We start from the raw sequence: 22,613 nt of genomic DNA, 5'->3' as shown, positions 1-22,613 counted from the left end.
ACCTCTGAAAACTTCGGAAGAGGGACCCAAAATCACGCCCGAGAGCGGTCTTGGAGCATTCTCACTAACTAGCCTCAAGAATACGCAAGTGGTTCTTCAGTTCACAAATACTACAAATGAATTCGGAGTGCAAGTAATGAAACCAAACAGCAAGCAATCACTTGATTTGGCTTCGCTTTTTCGAGGATTGACCTGGAATGGGTGCTTTCATTTAAGCTTCTTTGGCCCATAGTGCGCTCTACATATGCGATGATTGTCCAAGTCGACAGGTGGCCCACGTGGCATTCTCGAATCCGATGCTGACAGATGTATCTGAGTCTAGACAGAGCCAGGTCTCTAACAAGTCTCTCCAAAGCCCCAGGCCCCAGAGCGACAAGCCTTCCTATATCAGCATCGGAAACCCCCAAGACTTCACCCCATCGTTTTCTTAACTATTGTAGATCACAGATGAAGTGAAGGGAAATGAAGTGTGTTGGTGGAATAAGACGGAAACAGGAGTACCCCGATAGAACTCCTCTGTAACGTCTGCTTTGTCCACAGCAAATTCCAGCGCGACATCGCAGGGGATCGAACCTAGGGCCGCCTGGATAGAAGGTCAGCGCGCTAGCGCTTCATCCACAGACACAGCATGAACACAGATGTGGAACTGCGATAAATACTATTTGTATTCATATCAAGGAACCCTATACTGTCCCCATGATCTCCCACGAAGTTATGTAGGCCCTACTTCTTGCAATGAAATGAGTAGCAATTATAATTTCCTTGCAGTCCTTTCAAAACTTTAGAGGTCATTCGCAGACTGAAGTAATGATGAAATGACACCCACTTAGGAAATTAAGGTCCTGTGAGGAAAGTCATCTCTATTTATTCCGCATCTACTGTAAATATCACAGATGTTTTGCGGGGGTTCTTATTTAGCAAGTTTTATCATTTTGCAATTCATTTTTTAGTTTTCAGAGAAGTCTGTATTGTATATTAAAAGTATTTATTTCAGTCACCGACTTCACAACATGTATGTTGTGAAGTCAGTGACTGAAATAAATACTTTTAATAAGTTTTATCGTGTCAAATAAAATCTTAAGGTGATTTTACTGTTCCGGTTCAATAAACGATAATATGAATGGTCAATGAACAGAATTAAAGAAATGAACAAATGAAGTTATATAGCCAAGATTCCACTTAAGACGTCGTTTATCGACTTGACAAGTTACAGCTATACATTTATATGTATTTATAAAATTATTCGTGATATATAATATTAACAAATGTATTTTTTACCTTTTATTTCTGTCGATTATATTCATGTTTTATTGAATATCACTGGCTTCCGTCTGATTGTCAATTTATATTAAATGTGTTTTTTTCTCTCTTTTTCTTCTTCTTTTTTTTTTTTTTTTGCTCTTGTGTGTTATTTATTGGTTTGAATTAAGTTACTTACTGTATTTAGTAAACTGTCCTTGTAAATTTTATTTTATATTATTGACTAAGACCACAGCGTACACGAGCCTGACTCTTACGGTAGTGGCTAGAAACATTTTTGTTTTATAAATGTAATTTGTACTCACTAGCTAGCTAGCTAGTTAAATAAATAAAAATGAAATAAATAAATACGTGCATTTGTTGTCCTATCAGATACATTAAATTATTAATGGTAAAGAATTTCAAATATATAATTCTGGAGAAAGGAATCAAACACACAAACTTATAAAAAAAGACTAAACAATACATTTTATTATTGTACATCCACTCTATATTCTGTCCAGAATAATATATTTTTCACCTATGTCTAAATAAAATTTTTCTCATTTTCGGGATTATGAATATTGGTTCCTCTTTGCAGGATTCTCAAACTTTACAGATTCACGATTCATTCCTGATATAACCATATCAAGACTTTCTTCCTCTATCAGATGTTTTCCATAAACGTCGCAATGCATCTACCCAAGTGTTCAAAATTATTTATTGACCCCTCCGAATAAATAAAATAATGCACAGTCAAAATATAACATACTTTTTTTACTGCTTTCTCACTGGTTTGTAACAGGGCTATAGCCCTGGGTTTGTAATGCCTTAGAATATAGAAAATCAACTTTTACTTATTTCAGCAAGACTAATTCTCACAGGTCAAGACATCTTCTCTCTCGTAGCCGTTTGTCTTTAATGCATTCCTTTGTCTACAGAAGGTTGGTATCCACAGGTATCATACCTCTACCTGGTAAGCCTACAACCTCAGTTTGGCCCTTTGTCTACAAAAGGTTGATGACCACTGGTATGCTTTTATCTCCCTCTGGCCTGATAGGTATCGGACCGTCTCCAGAAAGATCTAAGCGCCCCTCGCATTCAAATGCAGCTGAGCCTGGATGAATCCGAAGGCGGAACTATCACGCGCGAGGTCGAGCGCGTTAAGTAACGGGCAAGGCCGTCTATGATCTCTCATATTATTGACCTTCGAGAAAGATTAGCAGGCTGCAGAGAGTCACTACTCATAAGCGACATGTAATTAGTTAATTATTAGTAGGGTCTAATACTCCTATATTCACTATGAAACTGTATGTCCCTCCATGTTTGAAATGTTAAGGTTTCTTTGAAAATCACGCTGTTAATAGATGTTAGGAACGTTCTGAAGTTTTCATCGTACTTGGAAATAACCATTTTATCCTCCAATACAGTATATACATGTCGGAAGTACAGAACAGTTTTACTGCTCTCACGGTTTCTCGCCAAAGAGAAATGTTTAATTCTCAGTAACGTGAATGTAGCGCCGGTTTTCTTTAAGTATTTCGACTTCCTCTGTTAAATTCCATCCACGTATATGCAAAATTTTCATTGTCATGAACACCGAGTAGTCTGTGTAGTTTAAAAGAGGCATTAAACAAAGAATCCTCGAATTCCATACCTTCCTCGCTATTTTACCCCACAGCTAATAACTAGCCTAACCTAGAGTCCCTGTATATTAAATTTATAAGAAGACTTGAGTCTACGCATAAAACGTCTGTAATAAATTACCAAGTTCACTTGTTGGGATCAAAAATCAGGGTCTGCTTTATTATCAATCAGCTGTTTAGTCCGTTACCTAAAGTCTGTCCAAAGAAAGAATAAAGTGATGTAAACACGTGGTCTCAAGGTCTCTGAATTGGCAGTGACTCTTCTTTGCTACAGTGTAAACAAATCTATTGGTATTCTATGGTTTACACTCTGTGATTCAATCTACGGTACGGGAATCCCGGGACTACGCAGGGTTGTCTCAAGGGGTATGCATGTAAAAATGCTGACATATTTATTTTATTATAGGCCTATATTACTTGTTGATAATTACATTATATTATAGTTTCTTCTGCAATATCATCTCCTGTTTTTCCTTGCTTGAATACCATTTTACGTAAATCATTACTATTATTATTCCATTAGTAACTACTGTATAATAATAATAATAATAATAATAATAATAATAATAATAATAACAGTACTCATGATAATAATAATAATAATAATAATAATAATAACAGTACTCATGATAATAATAATGATGATGATAATAATAATAATAATAATAATAATAATAACAGTACTCATGATAATAATAATGAAGATGATAATAATAATAATAATAATAAGTTACAACAACAATAATAACAGTACTAATGATAATGATAATAACAATGATAATAATAATAATAATAATAATAATAATAATAATAATAATAATAACAGTACTCATGATAATAATAATAATAATAATAATAATAATAATAGTAAGTTACAACAATAATAACAGTACTAATAATAATAATAATAATAATAATAAAATAATAATAGTAGTTACGATAATAATAATAATAATAATAATAATAATGATAATAATAATAATAATAGTGACTACACCAACAGGTACAGTGGTATACTATGTATACTTCGCACGAAAACATGACGACCTTCCCTCATACCCTTCACCAGTTAACTGCAGGCACGCGCAAGGGATAAACCCTTAGCCGAGTTGCCAATTCTTGAAGTCATTGTGATTTGCGAACGTTTTTCAAATTGTGTTCCGTGAAACCGCGAATTTCAGCGAGACTATTAGGCCTATCTTTGTAAATATATCTTAATTTATAATTACTAAAGCAAAATTGGTACAAAAATGAGCAAACTTATTTTAAAAACACTTTATATTTATATTTTCACTAACATGTTTTGCCTAAATAAACAAAGAAATGCAGAATTATATAATAAGTGTTAAATTCTCATGTTATTGAAGTTCCAGAATTTTATACTTAATTAAGGATGTTGCGCTGGTAAAATTTTCGGAAACTGTGATCATTGAATAGCAATAATTTTATAGTACAAGAGAGTAAAATTAGATTTTATCCGCTTCGCCTTGGATGTTTACTCTAGTGTGCTATACAATATTTTATTCATTACTGGTATGTAAATTTGATTTTAAATTGTAGGTCTTTTCTTTGTAATGTGTTGTTGGCGAAGACGTTCGTATATATACTTTTTAATTAATGCTAATATGTTGGTTGTCATGTAGAGAGTGATTTAAGTGCTGTAAGTAGAAAACTTTTAAGCAGTGCTGTGAATAATGTCATTATGTTGGTTGCTAAGGACGGTGAAATAAAGATCAGTTTAGATACCAGCCATGGATAAATGTATTCCTTTTACATCATTTTTTCATAACACGAAAATCATATTAAAGCACGAAAGAATATATTTGTTTCTCTGCCAGTTTAGTTGTTGATTCGATGCAAATTTTCTGTAGGCCTAAGGAACGTTATGAGATACGAAATATGATTTAATTAAGGGGGCATATACACTTCTTATACCTTAAAATTCTGTTATGTAAAATATAGGCTTAATATAAAATTTAAATTTCTACACCAAGTTCATTCAGGTAAAACAACTTGTATTAATTTTTTTTTTAGTTATTTAACGACACTGTATCAATTACTAGGTTATTTAGTGTCGATGGGATTGGTGATGGCAAAATGGTATTTGGCGAGATGAAGCCATAGATTACCTGACATTCGCCTTACTGTTGAGAAAAACCTCGGAAAACCCCCAATCAAATAAATCAGCCAAAGCGGGAACTGAACCCACGCCCGAGTGCAACTTCGGATCGGCAGTCAACTGAGCCAACTGAGCTACGCCAGTGGCTCTGTATTAGTTCTGAAGTTATGATTTTTAATGTAAAGTGCGGCATTGGCTATAATAGCTATTAAGTGGAAAACGGCATGAGCTTTTTCTTCTTCTTCGCAAACTATATTCCTTAAAAACCCTTTTCCTGGTAATTCCGAAAGTGCTGAATAGAATCGAATGAAATTTTTTCTGCATTCTTAAACATAATGTACAAATTAGGCCAGAATATTTCCTCAAGTTTATTTGCTGTTGGCGATATCTCTTTCGCGTACTGTTCACATACTGTTCGACGAAGTAAATCACGCATAAAATCGTCTATCTTACCGAATTCTGTTTTATTTTATTTTTTCTTTAGTTGATAAACCGTAATTCTTAATTTATATGCCCCATATATATTTTTTTACCAGCTCCGCCGGTTGCGTCCGATGTTAAGTGATTAAGATTTGTACTTATCAAACTGCCTCAACTTTCAATTACTCTATGGATAGAATTTCTAACGTTAGACACAATTTTAACACTTTGTTTTCTTAGCTACGCTCCTCTGCAATTAAGATATTCTGTTTTCTTCGACGGTGTTATTTGTTCTTGTCGTGATCTTCAGGTGAATCAGGAGGCCTGACTGCGGATCATCTGCTCCAACACTTATTAATCATGGCCGGAATAAATTAAACATATTGAAGCGCACAACGGAATAAAACAACACGTCGACAAATGTCTAAAAAGACACTGAGAACGGGTGAAAGCCATCAGGTAGAGGCAATGACTGCTAAATTTGGCAATGCTGGGATCTATTGTCTTTCTGCCACGCGGCTAGGGGTTGAGTAGAGGATGGGGGTTTATGAGGGATTACCAATTCCAAGAAGAGAGGCCGTCATGTTTCCGAGTCAAGTATAACTGGCCTTACCTTGTGAATGGCCGACGGGGCATGCGCGAGAGCGCCGTGGACAACGAGCGAGGCGGCTCAAAGAGTGCGGGCGACCGGTCACCAGTAGGGGCTGCTGTTGTCCAGGTGGTTCCAGCTCGCGAACTCGGACCACGAGTCCAGCTTGGCGTGCACGGCGTCGGCGCAGCGGACGGCGTTGTCGATGGGCGATGCGGCACGCCGCAGCTTGTCGAGCAGCGAGTCCTCCTCGACGACGGCGACGGCGGCGTTGGGCTTCTTGAGCAGCACGTAGTTCTTGCCGCTGTTGCTGTCCCAGTACTCGACACCCTCGCAGCGGAAGCAGACGCAGAACTCGATGCGGCGCGAGCGCGGCGGCAGCGTGAGGCGGAACGAGAACGTGTCGTACAGCACGTAGGCGGCGGACGGCGTGCCGTTGTTGACGAAGGTGCAGTACACGTCCTCGTGCGTCTGCCACTCGTCGGACGACACCCTCACCAACACCTCCTTGTGGAAGGCGAGGTTCCGCACTTTGACGGTGCCCACCACCACGTCCTCTGACTCGCGCACTATCACGTTCTCCAGTGAGACGTTGCGCGTGTCCAGGCGCGCGCGGAAGTCCAGGTAGTCGGACGCGGGCTGGGGAAACGTCACCTCCCAGGGCTCCGGCGCCACTTCGGCCGAGATGCCCTTCGTGACCTGCGCCAGGAACTGGCACGTGAATGCCGGCGGCACGTTCGATGGCTCCGTCATCACGCGCACCTGAATCACCACATCACATTATTATTATTATTATTATTATTATTATTATTATTATTATTATTATTATTAATTTCTCTTGATGTTCACTTTTTAAAAAAAGGTATTACTTTGTACAACGGACGGTATCGTTTCAACGCTTGTGTCTGTGTCTTCGCCTTCTGTGATGATGAAGACACAGATACCATTGTCAAAACGGTACCGTCCGTTATACAAGGTATTGTATTTTACCTTTTTTTAACCATTGTAACACTTCTGAACGTTTAAGTTGCATAAAATTGTGTATTTTGCTAATAATTATTATGAATATTTATTATTATTATCATTATTATTATTATTATTATTATTATTATTATTATTATTACTACTACTATTATTTCTGGTAACTTTCACTGCGGTGTAAAGGAAAGTAGGAGAATTCTTTATTCAGTTTTCATATAGGCTACATTTCGTGGACTGTCTTTAAAATGTGCATCAATAATATTATATCAGAGATTGTTATCAGATGGGTGGCAAGGTCATTTGAAAAACTGATGTTAACTGAATCAATCATGTCACAATTATGAAATAACTTATACAACCTTTTTTCTAAATGAAAACTGCAACATTCTGCTTTCAGAGTTTTCTCTACACATTCTCCTCCCGATAATATCCTCGTGTTACGTATAAACTGCACTACGGTTGGGATAATCTAATTCTATCAGTCGTAATTACTGAACGTACAAATGCCGAACAGTAAGTTAGTATGTAGTCTTTCTCTAGAAAGAGATGTCTGATCGTATTAAAAGATCTCTCCGTACAAGGCACATACCTGGGTGAGCGAGAAGCCCTTATCGTCGGCAAACACCACTTTCTTCTTGAGGCGCGTAGGACTGGGTAAATCGCTCTCGTCCGACGAACTCGTCGTTTCTTCGGGACGGACGACGAGGCAAGGGCGGCGGGGAACTGCAACGGGCATCTTGGGAACGGAGGGGGTTGCGAGTTGAGGAAGGGGCAGGGAGCTCGGAGGCGGCGAGGAGCGTTGCTTGGGACGCACGTACGAGGTGCGCACGGGGGGCTCGAAGCGAAGCCTGTAACTTGCGTAGTTGGACAGAAAGTCTGCAGCGATCGGGGGACTATGTGCGACTAGCATCTCATAATCTGCGGGCATCGCCACAGAACACATCGACGACCTGAAACAAGACAGAGTCTACACTTAATACGTAGTCCACGTACGTGCTGTGGAGATGTTATTAAACGCATGCAAACAAATTTATCAGTATCTACGAAATAGCTTAACCGATAAATAAGTCGGCAATGAAAAATAACAAAATATTTGTCAAATTAGAAAACGAATAAATAGGCCACATAGAACACTAAATTATTATATAGGCTCTTAAAACATCCTTAAATGCATTTGGATAAAATATACTAAACCTAACGTTTGCGTTCACTGTCGAGCAATTAGTGAATAGGTTTCGAAGTCAATGTTCACTAGACAGCAACAAAGTACCCAGTGGACAGTGAGGATTCTGCCTGAGGGAGAAGAAATGTTTGCTGACCTTGAACTATTTTATAGTAAGCTACAATACTAACTTTTAGCTCGTTAAAATCCGCCCACTACAGTCCTAAGCGAAAAAATGAAACCCACTTCCAAATAAATCGAAACTAATAGTACAACCTGCTTCCGTCTATAATTTATTTTCAATATACTTCCTCTTAATCCTCTCCTTACGCTCAGATATAGGCCTACATGACACTTTCAATATAGCCTACTTTTTTACCTTTCTTTCTGTGCTTTTCGCGCTCTCTAAGCAACTGACAGTCTGTCAACATAGGTAGGTTCTACTAGTACCGATATACGTAAGTATCTACTGTAATCGGTAGCAAAAATGTTAGTAATTACTAAATATGCTGACAAACAAGTATATAAGTAGAAATCTCTTACTTTCTGGGAATTACATACATTTTAAGTGACTAAAAATGGACATCCTCAACATTTCTTTGGGCACTACTTAAATGGGTGGATGCGAGAAATCTTGCAATGCTGGCTGCTTATGTTTCCTGTTCTATGCATATTCGAAAAAATCGAGGTACTGCTATTCTACTGGCAACACAGCTGATCTTTAATTGGCTGTAGTAGAGTAAATGACCTCGAACGTGATATTAAGAACAGTGCCGACACATACAGCATACAGACGCTTTTTGAGCAGTGGTGGTAAACGTCTACCAAGTGTATTAATGATACACAACCACTATTTATAGATACTCGACTTTGGAAATAACAAACATCTATTGTCTAAGATTCTCATGCTATAATTTTAGCTTCATTTCAATTTTAGTCAGCGACGATGTTATAATGAGAACATCAAAAGATTTACTTCCATTTACATCATTGTCTTTACTTAATCAAATTCCTTTTCACAAAACAATTCACCTTCAAGAAACAGCTTAACAACAAAGCACATGTTATTAATTCTAGTTTACGGATACGCCCCAGTGAATGTCTGTCAGATGGACACCCTCTTGAGATATGGGACCCACCTCGATATAATGGAACAAGTTATCTTTAACCTGTCGCCCTAGCAACAAAGTCGACATACAAATCAAATCGGCCTTGGTTTCTAATTGTTCCAAGTCATACCGCCCGTCAATTGGAGGCGCCGAGTGAAGGACAATGGCGGAGCCCTTGGACACCTGTCAAGGAAGGCGACGCCTTATTGCTTGGCAAGCGCCGTGATCAATGCACTCGCAGCCTGATTGCAAACAAATCTGTCGGGCTCAGAATTACGAGTTTTCTTGGATAGGACGCAGGCATATTTTCAGCGTTGTCCTAGAAACGTATATGTCATCAATAAAGTATTAGCGAAAATGACACGAAATATACGTAGCCTACAGTTCTGGGAGTAACCCAGTCTTAAGGCAGGCATGTTCAACAGGGGCATTCCTAGCCTTTAAACGAGGTGCAACACCGACGTAGAGTATCTTTTAAGCATGTGTCTGCATGCAATTCTGAGACCTACGTTACTGTTGAACCTCGTTTAAAGGCTAGAATTGCCCGCGCTGAACATGCCTGACTTAAGGAGTACAGTTTTAATACTGCGTGATTGCTAAAGTGTTCGAATGTTTAAACATACCACACCATTAGGCTACTATGTATTTCTGAGGAACACACATTTATAAAAAAAAACACCCAATTTCAAACATTTGCTGTAGTTTACGCCCGTAAATTGTGTGTTAGGCATCTACTCTTCCAGTCCTTTCATTACAAAACCACATTTTCTTCTCTTGTCAGCTCTTCGTACTTATTCCAAGTCTGTCTGTCTTTATTATTTTCCTCTACAGCTGACACTGAAACCTTTCGACATAGAACATGAAAGGGTTGAACTGTAATGACATCCCTAGAGGACGCCTTTGCCTGTGCTATTTTCTAATATACTGATAACCGCTGTGCCCTGTGTGTAGAAGCCACGTGACAAGCGTATCGACGGAGTCAAGGCTTTTCACTAGCGGCGCGGCGGCGGCCGGAATGCGGAAAAAGAAACCGTGAGACCTCAAAAATTATTGTTGATATAATTAAGTATAGGAAAATCAGGGGTTAATCGCTCATAAATAAAGAAGATGGACGCCTTAATCCTCCCGAATACTTCTGGTAAACTCAAAACTAATAACTGTCATACGGCATCCGACTACAGGCTACCATTTTCCTGGTCTTAAATTGTGGACAAGGTATTATTATTATTATTATTATTATTATTATTATTATTATTATCATCGTCATCATTATTATAATCATCAACTTTCAAAGATTGGAACTTACGGTTTTCGCTCTAATTCATGTAATATAATTTTGAACCAGTCTAAGTAGTGGAACTTACATTCATATGGTCAGAATGGAGCAAGACCATCACTCAAGAGTCAACACACGAAAAACACAAGAAAAGTTAGGTACAGCTTCAATTTTCTACCGAAAATCAATCTAGCTGCTTTGTAGCTACGTAGAAAAGTTGCGACTAGAGGACTAAAAGCTAGCATTGACAGTCAGTACGCCATTATTTCATCTATACTAGATTCAGAGAAGTACGAGGAAATAAACAGATGTAATGACGTTAGAAAAGTTTGCCAACCAATCAAGAGTGAGAAGTGTGCCAGAAGGTTAAACGTTGTCATGATGTATCAATACTTCCGTCCTTCAGTTTTGAATAACAAAGAACGGAGAAGCGAAAGAAATGTCAATATGATAAAGTGTATCATCGAGTTGCATGTACGAGTATAATCGATTAATGAAATTTTCTAATTAACGTTATTTTAATATCTCCTCAGATATTGAAAATAGCAGTTCTAATATTTGCTTACATAATTATTTAATTAACCTCTCAGATGATACGGGGACGTTGGAGTGAATGTTGGAGAGATTAATTGAACAATTATTGACATGAAAATAAAACAGGAGTACTCCGAGAAACTCAGGACCACAGCCTCTTTGCTCCCCAAAATACCTAATGGGCTGAAACCCCAGTGTCTTGCCAGAAAATATCTCTGTTTAAGCTATTTGAACGAAAGAAATTTTCTAAACAAGTCTTCGATGTTGTACGTTCATAGAAATTTTTATCCATCAAAAGAAGGTGGAAGCGGAAATATAGTTAATATGTCATTATTGTTAATGATTTCGAAGTAGGCAATCTTAATACGATAACAGTTTACACTTCAGAACTTGTCCGGAACGAATAAATATCATCATCATCATCATCAATAACTTCAAGGTTTAGGCCGATGGCCTGTTCCGCCTCCAGAATTTTATCCATCAAACTGGTCTCTCCAACGTCTCTTTGGTCTTCCCACTCGTCTTCTTCGTGTAGGTCTATAACACCATGTTCTGAAAGGTATCCTGTCGTTGGGCATTCTTGTTATATGGTCGTACCAATTATTTCTATATTTTTCAATTATAGTTATTACACTCTCGATATTCAGTTCTCGACGTATATCTTCGTTTCTCTTATGGTCCTGTAGTCTAAATCCTGCTAACGAATAAATAAAAAATAAAATAAAATGCGAAAACATTAACAGACATTTCGTCCAGACTTACCTTGTCCACACTATTTCGGTCAAGGATTTTTGTCCAATTGTACATTTCGTCCAGACCATTACAATAAAGAATTTTCGTCCACATTTTATTATATTGTCCAATTTATTACGTAATATAATATAATATATAATATAATATAATGTTGACCAAATATGACTAATGTTCATCTTCTGATTCAGGATCATGTTCAGCTGAATCGTACTTTGTAACCAAGTCCTCTCACGTAGTCTTCCACACGATCGTGTCCTTTGTAATCCTGGTAATTGCGTACCATTTCTTCAATGCGATCCTGATTTTGAACGTACTTCTTATCACGAGGTGAACGCACCTGTATGTGGCCTCCAAGAAGTTGAACAATTGTTTGTTCATTCATGTGCTGTTCATGAAAGAGTAACGTTACTAGGCACCACATTCAACAAGTAGAAATAAATGGAATAATACCGTTACTAGGCAAATAGAAATGTCTCGTCGGACGAGGTGTCTTACTGGACGATATGCGCTATGGACGATGCTTGTTGGACGAAATGTCTAAATGGACGATAAGCGCTATGGACGAAGCTTGTTGGACGAAAAGTCATGTAAGGCGAAAACAATTGAAGAGTGTCATCCCAAAACTCTTTCAGTCCATTTGGTAATTTTTATTATTTATACATATACTGTATATGATTATGTTTGAGACCTCTATAATTATATTTTAAGTCTATTTTCTTCCAAAACAACGCCAATTCCGTCTAAAAGGTTGTGTTATTATGCATGTCACTTGTAAACTCTCTCGGTCAGTAGGCCGGTGGAATAAAAAACTAGCCCATTTCTTTCATAAAAATGGACAGAACGCGTTTTGGGATCTCACTCTTCAATTTTAATAAGCCTATAAATGTTCTGTCGACATCTGATTGAGATTCTGGCTGATATGTATATCTATTTTCAGGCAGTAAATAACACTTGATATGTGTCAGAGGAAGAACAACTGTTTGTATGCATCTGAAGTCTGATTAGTGGAATATGTAGCTAATCGGCGATTGTATGCAATGGAGGGGAAAAGGAACTGGCCACCCTATCCCATTATCTCCTGGCCTAGTTGCCTTATGAGTGATGCCTTATTGGTGTCACTTATGAGGTTCAAACCTGTCTTCGGACAGTTAACTAAACAACAACAATGTTCTGTGTGCAAGATTAAAATTTGTTACGAAGTCAAATATTCTTACACACATTTCATAATGTCATAAATAACTTTGGCCCGCGGAACGCAGAACTCTGAAAATTTATCGCCAAATAAAGTAGAAGATGCCGCGAATGGAAGGCTCTGGAGGAAAGTTTCGGCTTGGCACATTGCAGAGACTGTAACGGCGCCACAGCGACATAGCAGGTCTGTCTGCCAAGCAGAACCCACGTAAAGGAAGTTCCATTTTTATAAAAACATCAGACATAACCTCTCTTGCCAGAAAAGTGTGTGGTTGGTATCTGGCAGACAGAAATAAACATGGACAGAGTGCTCCGATCAAGCCTCTGACGTCAAGCACGTACACTTTCGATAAAAAAGAGCAGATGATCGTCAAGTGATCTACTCAAGTGCAATCTATTTTGGAGACTTAAAACAGAGGTCTGCGGGCCTCCAAACATCTGGAAGATTTTGTCCCTGTCTGGAAAGCATATCCCAGAAAACACACGTGCAAAAGCAGACTTCAAGGCATAAAACACGCCTTGCCTGTTAAAAATCACGGGGATTTGCATTCAGTATTTGACATGAACCACAGTGTTGATCTTGCTACTACGTTACAAATTCCATATTCTACAAGTTGGCAGGAGTGCAAGTTCTGATATGAATACTACGATAGTGGTAGTGTCCTCGATAAGTAGCGAAACTGACTTCTGATTTATTTGACGAGTGAACAATGTTACATATTCGGATCAATTTAGTTCCTTGATAAATTTTATGAAATCAAAGTACTATGACTACCCATTACTGGGTTAATGAACTGTGTCCCACTTGGTCCTCGTGCTGGGAAGAAATAAAATAATAAGTGAAGATCTAATCAAATAATGATCGTAGAGTCACAAGGTGACAAAGAAAAGCACAAATAATATGCCACACAAAACCACACACTGAAGACAAAAAAAACTTCAAATAAACCACGAAATAAGAGACAGACATTTCATCTAGAGGGAACTATTAAGTGATAATGAGTAGGCCTACTTTCTTTTGTCAGTTATTACTCCTGAATTAAATGACATCATTAATAATGCCATGTCAGATTATTTTAACACATTTCGGCGAGATAAGCTCTAATGAGATTGTACAGGTAAATTTGATGAAAACCTTACATATTTAATATAATTTTCAAGTTGTTTGTGAAACCTATATATTTTTTTATTGTTTAATACCAATTGGTAAGCAACAGAGACGGTGTTGTGTTATGGTTTTTTCATTTACATATATTATCTACTATTTTTATAAATTATTAATCTTACATTAAAATTATGTCACTGATTTATCCATTGGTGAAATGATTGCAGGCAGCACTTAAGACATGATACTTGAAAATGAAGCAGCAAGAAAGTGTTGTTTATGGACGTACTATGGATATTCACTGTCGAAATTATGGAAAACAGAAAAAAGTTAAGTTCAGTTGTTTAATGTTTTAACAATGCAGTATAAGGAAATGTATCTAACCTTCCTGAATCCCTCACTGGTCCATCTTTAGGAATATTGTGTCTAACATACACGAACTTCAATACTGTCTCATGAGTGGACTATTCTCGGTTCGTTAAGTCAAGAAAGCGGGACAAATGGACAAGGATGGAAACTGCACTTTCTTTAATGTACTACTCCAGACGTTTTTCTGAGTAGGGAGATAGATAAAGAAATTAAGGTAATAGGTAATTATTTAAATCAAAGTATAGGGACCTGAAATACGAAGTAGATGTTACCTACTACCTACTTGGCGTCTGAAAATTAGTGGTTACAATGTATAGTAAATAATTTCGATAAAATTTGACAAAAAATTAAGACAAGTTTTTCCCTCTATATCCACAGACCTCAAAGTGGGCTGACAACCGTCAAGCAACCAACTTCGAGTGCACACTAACTCCGTGTGACTTAAATTGTGGTTTTCTGTTGACGAACAGTGACGTGTATTATGCAAATCAAGATTTTCAGGTATAACTCCCTGTAAAGTTGATTTGAATAATTTCGAGGGAAAAATTGTTCCGGAGCCGGGTATCTAACCCGGGACCTTTGGATCGGTGTCGGTTAGAGTTCCCGAGTAGCTCAGTGGTAGAGCGTTGGTACGTTAAACCAAAGGTCCCGGGTTCGATACCCGGCTCCGGAACAATTTTTCCCTCGAAATTATTCAAATCAACTTTACAGGGAGTTATACCTGAAAATCTTGATTTGCATAATACACGTCACTGTTCGCCAACAGAAAACCACAATTTAAGTCACACGGAGTTAGTGTGCACTCGAAGTTTGTTGCTTGACGGTTGTCAGCCCACTTTGAGGTCTGTGGATATAGAGGGAAAAATTGGATCGGTGTCGGTTAGAGTTCCCGAGTAGCTCAGTGGTAGAGCGTTGGTACGTTAAACCAAAGGTCCCGGGTTCGTTACCCGGCTCCGGAACAATTTTTCCCTCGAAATTATTCAAATCAACTTTACAGGGAGTTATACCTGAAAATCTTGATTTGCATAATACACGTCACTGTTCGTCAACAGAAAACCACAATTTAAGTCACACGGAGTTAGTGTGCACTCGAAGTTGGTTGCTTGACGGTTGTCGGCCCACTTTGAGGTCTGTGGATATAGAGGGAAAAATTGGATCGGTGTCGGTTAGAGTTCCCGAGTGGCTCAGTGGTAGAGCGTTGGTACGTTAAACCAAAGGTCCCTGGTTCGATACCCGGCTCCGGAACAATTTTTCCCTCGAAATTATTCAAGTTCTAGGTGTTTAGAGGATGTAAGTGCACAAGACAAATTCTAAGTTCCAGTTCTGTATCAAATTTTTTAAGAGGCCATAAGTGAACAAGACAAATTCTAAGTTCCAATTCTGTATCAAAATTTGAGAGGACCTAAATCACAAGACAAATTCTAAGTTCCAATTCTGTATCAAAATTTGAGAGGACCTAAGTCACAAGACAAATTCTAAGTTCCAGTTCTGTATCAAATTTTGAGAGGACGTGAGTGCACAAGATAAATTCCAGATTCCAATTCTGTATCAGATTTTGAGAAGACGTAAGTGTACAAGACAAATTCGAAGTTACAGTTCTGTATCAAATTTTGAGAGAACGTAAGTGCACAAGGCAAATTCTAGTTCCAGTTCTGTGTCAAAGTTTGAGAAGACATAAGTGCATAAGAAAAATTTAAGTTCCAGTTTTGTATCAAATTTTGTCAGGACGTGAGTGCATAAGACAAATTCTAAGTTCCAGTTCTGTATCAAATTTTCAGAAGACGTAAGTGCACAAATATTTGTAGACTGTATTACTAAATTTAAACGCTAATTCACCTCGTGGCAATATGGCTTCATTTCTGAGAAATCTACGAAAGAACAGATCTCATTTGAAAGGAGTTTGGCAAAATTATTGCAGCACTTCTTGCAAGTAGTCACGAAGTTTATGGACGAAGACGAACATATTCAAATATAGAATACTTAGTAACGGTCTGGCACGAGGTCGCGCGATAATGTAACTGCACAAACAGAGCTGAAGCTGTTCCAGTGACACATGGCGATTGGCTGACTAAACCAAATGAATCATTTCACAAATCGGATTAGAGCTGAAGATGATTTGGTCACTGTACTGCGAGAAGTTTTCCACTGTGTAACGGTTGTTCCCGATTTGACATATGTCTCGTTACCGCATGACAGTTTGGATTACCAACCTACTAAAATCTGAAGTACCCTTATCTACAAGTACTTGAAGTAGAGGTGCTTGTTCGGATAGTTTCTCCCCACTTACATAAAACGTTCATTTCAGAATCTTCAGACGTAGAGATCCTTCTCAACAGACTGGAGGATACTCTATGAAAACACGTTCAACAGTGTTTATTCACTGGGGTGATGTAATAAAACAGATTTTTTAGAATACTACTTTCAAGTTTCGAAATTCAGGGTTATTTTTATTCTTGTTTCTTTACTTACTGAGTTACGGTAATTAATGTTCCTGAACCGCATCGTTATTCATTGTCGGTAAGTTTCATTATTATTATTATTATTATTATTATTATTATTATTATTATTATTACTGTTACTTTCATTTCACAGCAACTTTTCTATATTCTTCACAGATTTCATCCACCGAAAGATACATCCTTTTTCCTCCTTCCTCTAGAGATCGCGGTCCATGTGCTCTTCATCTTCCGTGTTTCTTTTCTATATGTTATTCTTTATTCCATCCTTCCAAGTACGTCTGACCTTCCCAGTTTCCTTTTATCAGAGTGCATCCAATGGACGACTTCTTTGTTCATTTGAATATCTTCTCTTCGCGTTATGTGACCATAGCAACACAGCTGTAGCTCTTATTTCTTGGACCATATTATTTTCTTCCACTCCTATTCCGTCCTTATATTATTTTCCACTTTCTTTTCCAGTCTTTATTTCGTGTTGATCGTATTAAATAGGTAGTCTATCTCCGTGACCAACAATTTATTTGTTTCGGCTTTAGTTTTCATATTTCAGTACCATAAAACAGGATACATTGCATTGCATTATACAGCTATCAATATTTTAATCTTTCTTATAATTTAGGTTATTATTAACTCTCTTTAAGTTGAACTTCAGTATAGGCCCTACTGATAACTTCTTTAGTTTCAGTAATTATTTTTTATTATTCGCATTCCAGTTACTATGAAAGATTAAATCACGGGAAATAACGAAAAAAAATCATAAAACCATGGGAATAAGATACACGAAGATCTAATATGTGATGGGCATAACAATTTCAATAATTCATGAAAACAAATGGGATTAAGACTAAGCTTTGTTGATCATTATTATTATTATTATTATTATTATTATTATTATTATTACTTACAAATGGTTTTTAAGGAACCCGCAGGTTCATTGCCGCCCTCACATAAGCCCACCATCGGTCCCTATCCTGTGCAAAATTAATCCAATCTCTATCATCATATCCCACCTCCCTCAAATCCATTTTAATATTCTCATAACCTTATTCCTTTGCTGTGGTCGTGCCAGAGAATCAGTCCCATTCCAAGGCTTATTGTATGGATTCGTAACAAGCTGTTTTTTATGGTGATGGGTTGTTAGCCCTTCGCCCAACCCCCAAGCTGGAGGACCATCCCTTATCGGCTGTCCACGACTGCTTATTCAATATATTCGCAGCTACCCTCCATATCTGGAGGCAGTCTCCTCTATCCGCAACATGAGGACGCGCCATGCCGTGGTGATCATGCTGCTGCTGCTGCTGCTGCTGCTGCTACTGCTACTGCTACTACTACTACTACTACTACTACTAATGTTACAGAGTGAGAGAGACACAGTATTTCATTCTGTGTTATCGTAATGTTCCTCGGAAAATATTAACACCTAGTAGATATACATAACAGAGTATAGAAACCTACCGTTATTTTACCATGTCTCTAATTGGAAGTGTTTATAACAGTATTGTCCGATCTTCTCCATTTAAACAGGGAAATTGAAGTTATTCCCTAGCGAAACGTCTATGAAACCCTTCTTTTACAAAATGCTTTTAATGTTTCTCAAGTATAATTAAATATACGCTGTTTAGTAATATATACAACTAAAACGTGACAAATAACAATTTATATTCTCGGTTTCATTCTTTCAATATTTCTATAAATTGCTGCAATTTCTTTCGAATATTGAAAGTAATTAGTTTCCTATAATACCGGTATTAAGATTTCGTAAAAACGTAATATGTTAAGTAAATTATCATGAAAGATGGAGATAAGTATAACGCTAATTTGCTTATAGACTGCTACTAGGTACGTGAAGATTCATTATATTATTCATATTTTAATGCCAGTAACCTATTGGAGGTCGCGGCCCTGTAAGGCCCGTGTGGCGTGGGTCGTGTAAATGAACCTAAAAGGGAGAGGTTAAACTACGGGAAAGAAGAAGAAGAAGAACCTATTGGAGTTTGTAACAAAGGTTTACTTTTTTACAACGAAAAAGCTGAATTCATATTTTGTTGTGATCCATTTTCACAACTTCAGCCCCTACGGGGCCCTAAAGCACAGAATAAATCATTCGTGCACAATATTTGTGAACAGGCTGTATCTGGAAACTTTACAGGTTTTAAATACATTGACGTTACACTGAGATAAGTTATCTAGTGGCTACACCCATTTTTCATGTCACCTAGCAAAGTTTTGTTTTTATCGCTGAGACGATGTGCATTTTAGTACTAAAATGAAGTGGTGGTTGTTGTTTAGTCAACTGTCCGAAGACAGGTCTGCCCTCACAAGTGATACTTAAAACATCACTTATGAGGCAACTAGGCCAGGAGATAATGAGGTAGAGTGGCCAGTTCCTTTCCTCTCCATTTCATACATCGCTAATTAGCTACATGTTACACTAATCAGACTTCAGATGCATACGAACAATTGTTCTTCCTCTGACATATCGTCAAGTGAGATGTACTGCCTGATAATAGAGGTACATATCAGCTAGAACATCAATCCGAGTATATAATGAGGTTATACATAATAAACTGTCTTAGCTCTGAGCTTCAGAAAACAAAACAAGGAAATGAGATTATTATTATTATTATTATTATTATTATTATTATTATTATATAATTATACAACTGTGGTGTTATATTTAACTTTATCTTGTAGTCTAAATATTAAAATCTTCAAATGTCGTAATTTCCACCATTTTAACACAAGAATATACGATACAGGACCGAACATTGCAATGGGAGCAGGACGAGGGTCGACTAGCTGATAACCCTGGAGACTCCAACATGTAGAGACTGAGGTGTAATCCATAGCACGAATATTAAATTAGCCTCCTTGCTTTACTACAGATGAATATTACATTCAACACAAATAAGTTTTACACTTTGAATAAATGTAACCTACTTTTCCTAATATTTTTTTTGAAGTTGGTTATTTAATGATGCTGTATCAACTACGAGGTTATTTAGCGTCGATGAGATTGGTGATAGCGAGATGGTATTTGGCGAGATGAGGCCGAGGATTCGCACATAGATTACCTGGAATTCACCTTACGGTTGGGTAAAACCTCGGAAAAAACACAACCAGGTAATTAGCCCAAGCGGGGATCGAACCCGCGCCCGAGCGCAACTTCAGACCGGTAGGCAAGCGCCTTAACCGACTGAGCCACGTCGGTTTCTCCTAATCTAAGGGAAATGAGAAATTGGTAATCGATGAGCGTCCACTCGATTCCGAGACGGAAACTACGTCACTAACAATTTTTTAACTCAATGCTCCAATGCCTGATAAATATTTTATGATAACCAAAGTACTGGATAATTTTACTATTAAGAGAAAAGCGCGTTATATTAACAATGAGAGTCTTTTTATGCACAATCCTGCATAGTACTGCCTTTTGCAGAAAGCTATCAAAACGTGGGTATGATTTAAGAAAGGATGGAACGTAAGAAAGACATTTACATGAGGAGATGTAATTCTTTTATCCCTCCAGAACTGGCACCCAATCGGAGTGACTCTCAATGCTTATCTTGCATTTAAATTTAGATTAGTGCCTCAAGACATTTCTAAATTTTTTTGAAGTTTAAATTTGCTCTACTGAATCACACGTGCCCACCACATTGCCTGGCAAGCGATTCAGAAGCTGCGTCAGTGTGTTTGAAACCAAAATACAAACGTTTCTTACTTTATGAACACACTAATGCCAATTATATTCAAGTAGGTGGGGCAGTAACTTTCATTCAATTAATGGAGGAAGTGATACGTTTCATAAAGTAACGGAGAAAATGAGTAAAGAAATAGAAAGAGACAAAAGGGAAAGAGAAAAGGCGAAAACGAGTAAATGAAAGAAGAAAGAAAATTTATAAATTAGGAAATATAAAAAACGAAAAAGAAAACTGAAAAACTAAAATTAAAAGTAGCCTATAAGTAAGAACAGGGAAAAATAAGAAAAAATGCAAAAAGGAAGAAATTGCGAAAGAAAAAGTAGTTTAAGGGACCGACAGAAACTAAGGAATATGGAAAACAAAGAAAAAAATAAAGCAAAGAAAAATTAGGGACGACATATGTACAAACGAACAGAAAAGAAGGGAAAGTAAGATATAAAAGTAATGAAAGAAAGGACTGAAGGAAGATTGTTGCTTAGATGAATATACAGGCAGACACACAGACAGACGCAGAGACTGACGAACGGATAGGTAGACGAAAAAAGAAAGTAGACAGATTAAGACAGAAGGGTTGTAGACACATAAAAAAAAGTTCAAGATGTGCGCTGCTTACCAGGCTGAGGTTGCAGACTGTGCAAACGTAACACCACGTTCTATAAACAAGCTGCACTCAGGAAAGCTATGTTATCAACTCTTTGATGTGCATGTGCTTAACATACGCAAAATAAAAATAAACAAGATGTGGCAACACAGCCTTTTGAGGTACAGAAAAGCGCGACCTGCAAACCGCGTTTTCTTTCATCTATTAGTGTTAATCAATAAAATAAATACTGGATCTGTAAATAGCTTTTCATAAGTTGGCAAGATGGAATACGAGTATAATTCTATAGGCTAGATGGGAAATTACACGGAGGGATGGATAGACGGACGAGTGGATGAATGAATGAACGGACGGACGAGTGGTTACATGGATGGATGGTTGGACGGACAGAGGAGTGGTTGGTTGGATGGATGGATGGACGGACGGACGGACGAGTGGATTGATGAATGAATGCATGGACAAATCGGCAGACAGATAGAGACGATAGATAAAACGAAAAACAAGAAAATAAAAGAGGAACGGAAGGAATAAAGTGAAGGAATAAAAAGAAAAATCTACGAAATAGATATAAAAAATAAAATACTACTGTCCTACATTCACAACGACGACATGTGGAATTTTTGAGTACATAAACATGATGCATTTCAACATTTAACATTTTAAAACACTACTTATTCGGATGTACACAACTGCTAATCTTAAACACTTCACAGCACTGTCCGCAACGCACGGCAGCACGAGAGCTAAAGAAATTGTGTCACTGGGGTCGAAGTGCGCAGTAACTGGGGGATGTTTCTGGACCTTCGCTATATCTGCAGCTACTCTGCGTCTGAGTCGGACAGCCTTGCCTAACCGCATTCCGGTCTTTTATTCACGGACTATTCATAGAGCAGGGGGGAACCCCCATCATCCCTCAAGTATACGAGGGTAGCTCGTGGGAACAGCAACCGGTCCCCTCTTGCAATGTTGCAACATGGCACTGCCAACATTTATATACATCTCGATAGGAGGCTACATTCCTAAATGCAATAAAAGTAAATACTGCAATTAACCTTCACTCAAATCTGAAATCCTACTGTGCTAACAAACGCATCTGTTAGTGGAGAATTTATTATATTTGTACTCTTCGCTCAAGGCAATAATAGAACAAACCCAATATAAGGAGAAAATGTATTGTATATACTACGAGTGAAACATTATATTATTATTATTATTATTATTATCATCATTATTATTATTGTTTTCGGTTGTGATGTACGCAACAGTTTACGTGAGCAACTTGAACATTTCGTAGAACGTATGCCTACAGTCATGGGCTCGAATCCTGTCTAGGACATAAACGTTTGTTCATTGTCATGCAAAGTC

The 22,613-nt window shown here is 37.6% G+C and overlaps 1 protein-coding gene across 1 annotated transcript in view; it reads right to left on the bottom strand.

Moving 5' to 3' along the window:
- Gbs-70E (Glycogen binding subunit 70E) overlaps positions 1 to 22,613 on the bottom strand; it is a 46,338-nt gene that overhangs the window by 12,695 nt on the left and 11,030 nt on the right. The window contains exons 2-3 of the mRNA XM_069833807.1: positions 7,584 to 7,944; positions 6,038 to 6,775 (exon numbers count right to left, since the gene is read on the bottom strand). Of these exons, the coding sequence (XP_069689908.1) occupies positions 6,116 to 6,775; positions 7,584 to 7,937 (1,014 nt within the window). The 5' untranslated portion in view covers positions 7,938 to 7,944 and the 3' untranslated portion in view covers positions 6,038 to 6,115. The remainder of the gene's footprint in view (positions 1 to 6,037; positions 6,776 to 7,583; positions 7,945 to 22,613) is intronic.

The sequence above is a fragment of the Periplaneta americana genome, chromosome 8 (assembly GCF_040183065.1).
Source record: "Periplaneta americana isolate PAMFEO1 chromosome 8, P.americana_PAMFEO1_priV1, whole genome shotgun sequence".
In the NCBI taxonomy this organism is placed as follows: domain Eukaryota; kingdom Metazoa; phylum Arthropoda; class Insecta; order Blattodea; family Blattidae; genus Periplaneta; species Periplaneta americana.
The sequence above is the reverse complement of the archived record's forward strand: the minus strand, read 5'-3'. Positions and strand labels throughout refer to the sequence as shown.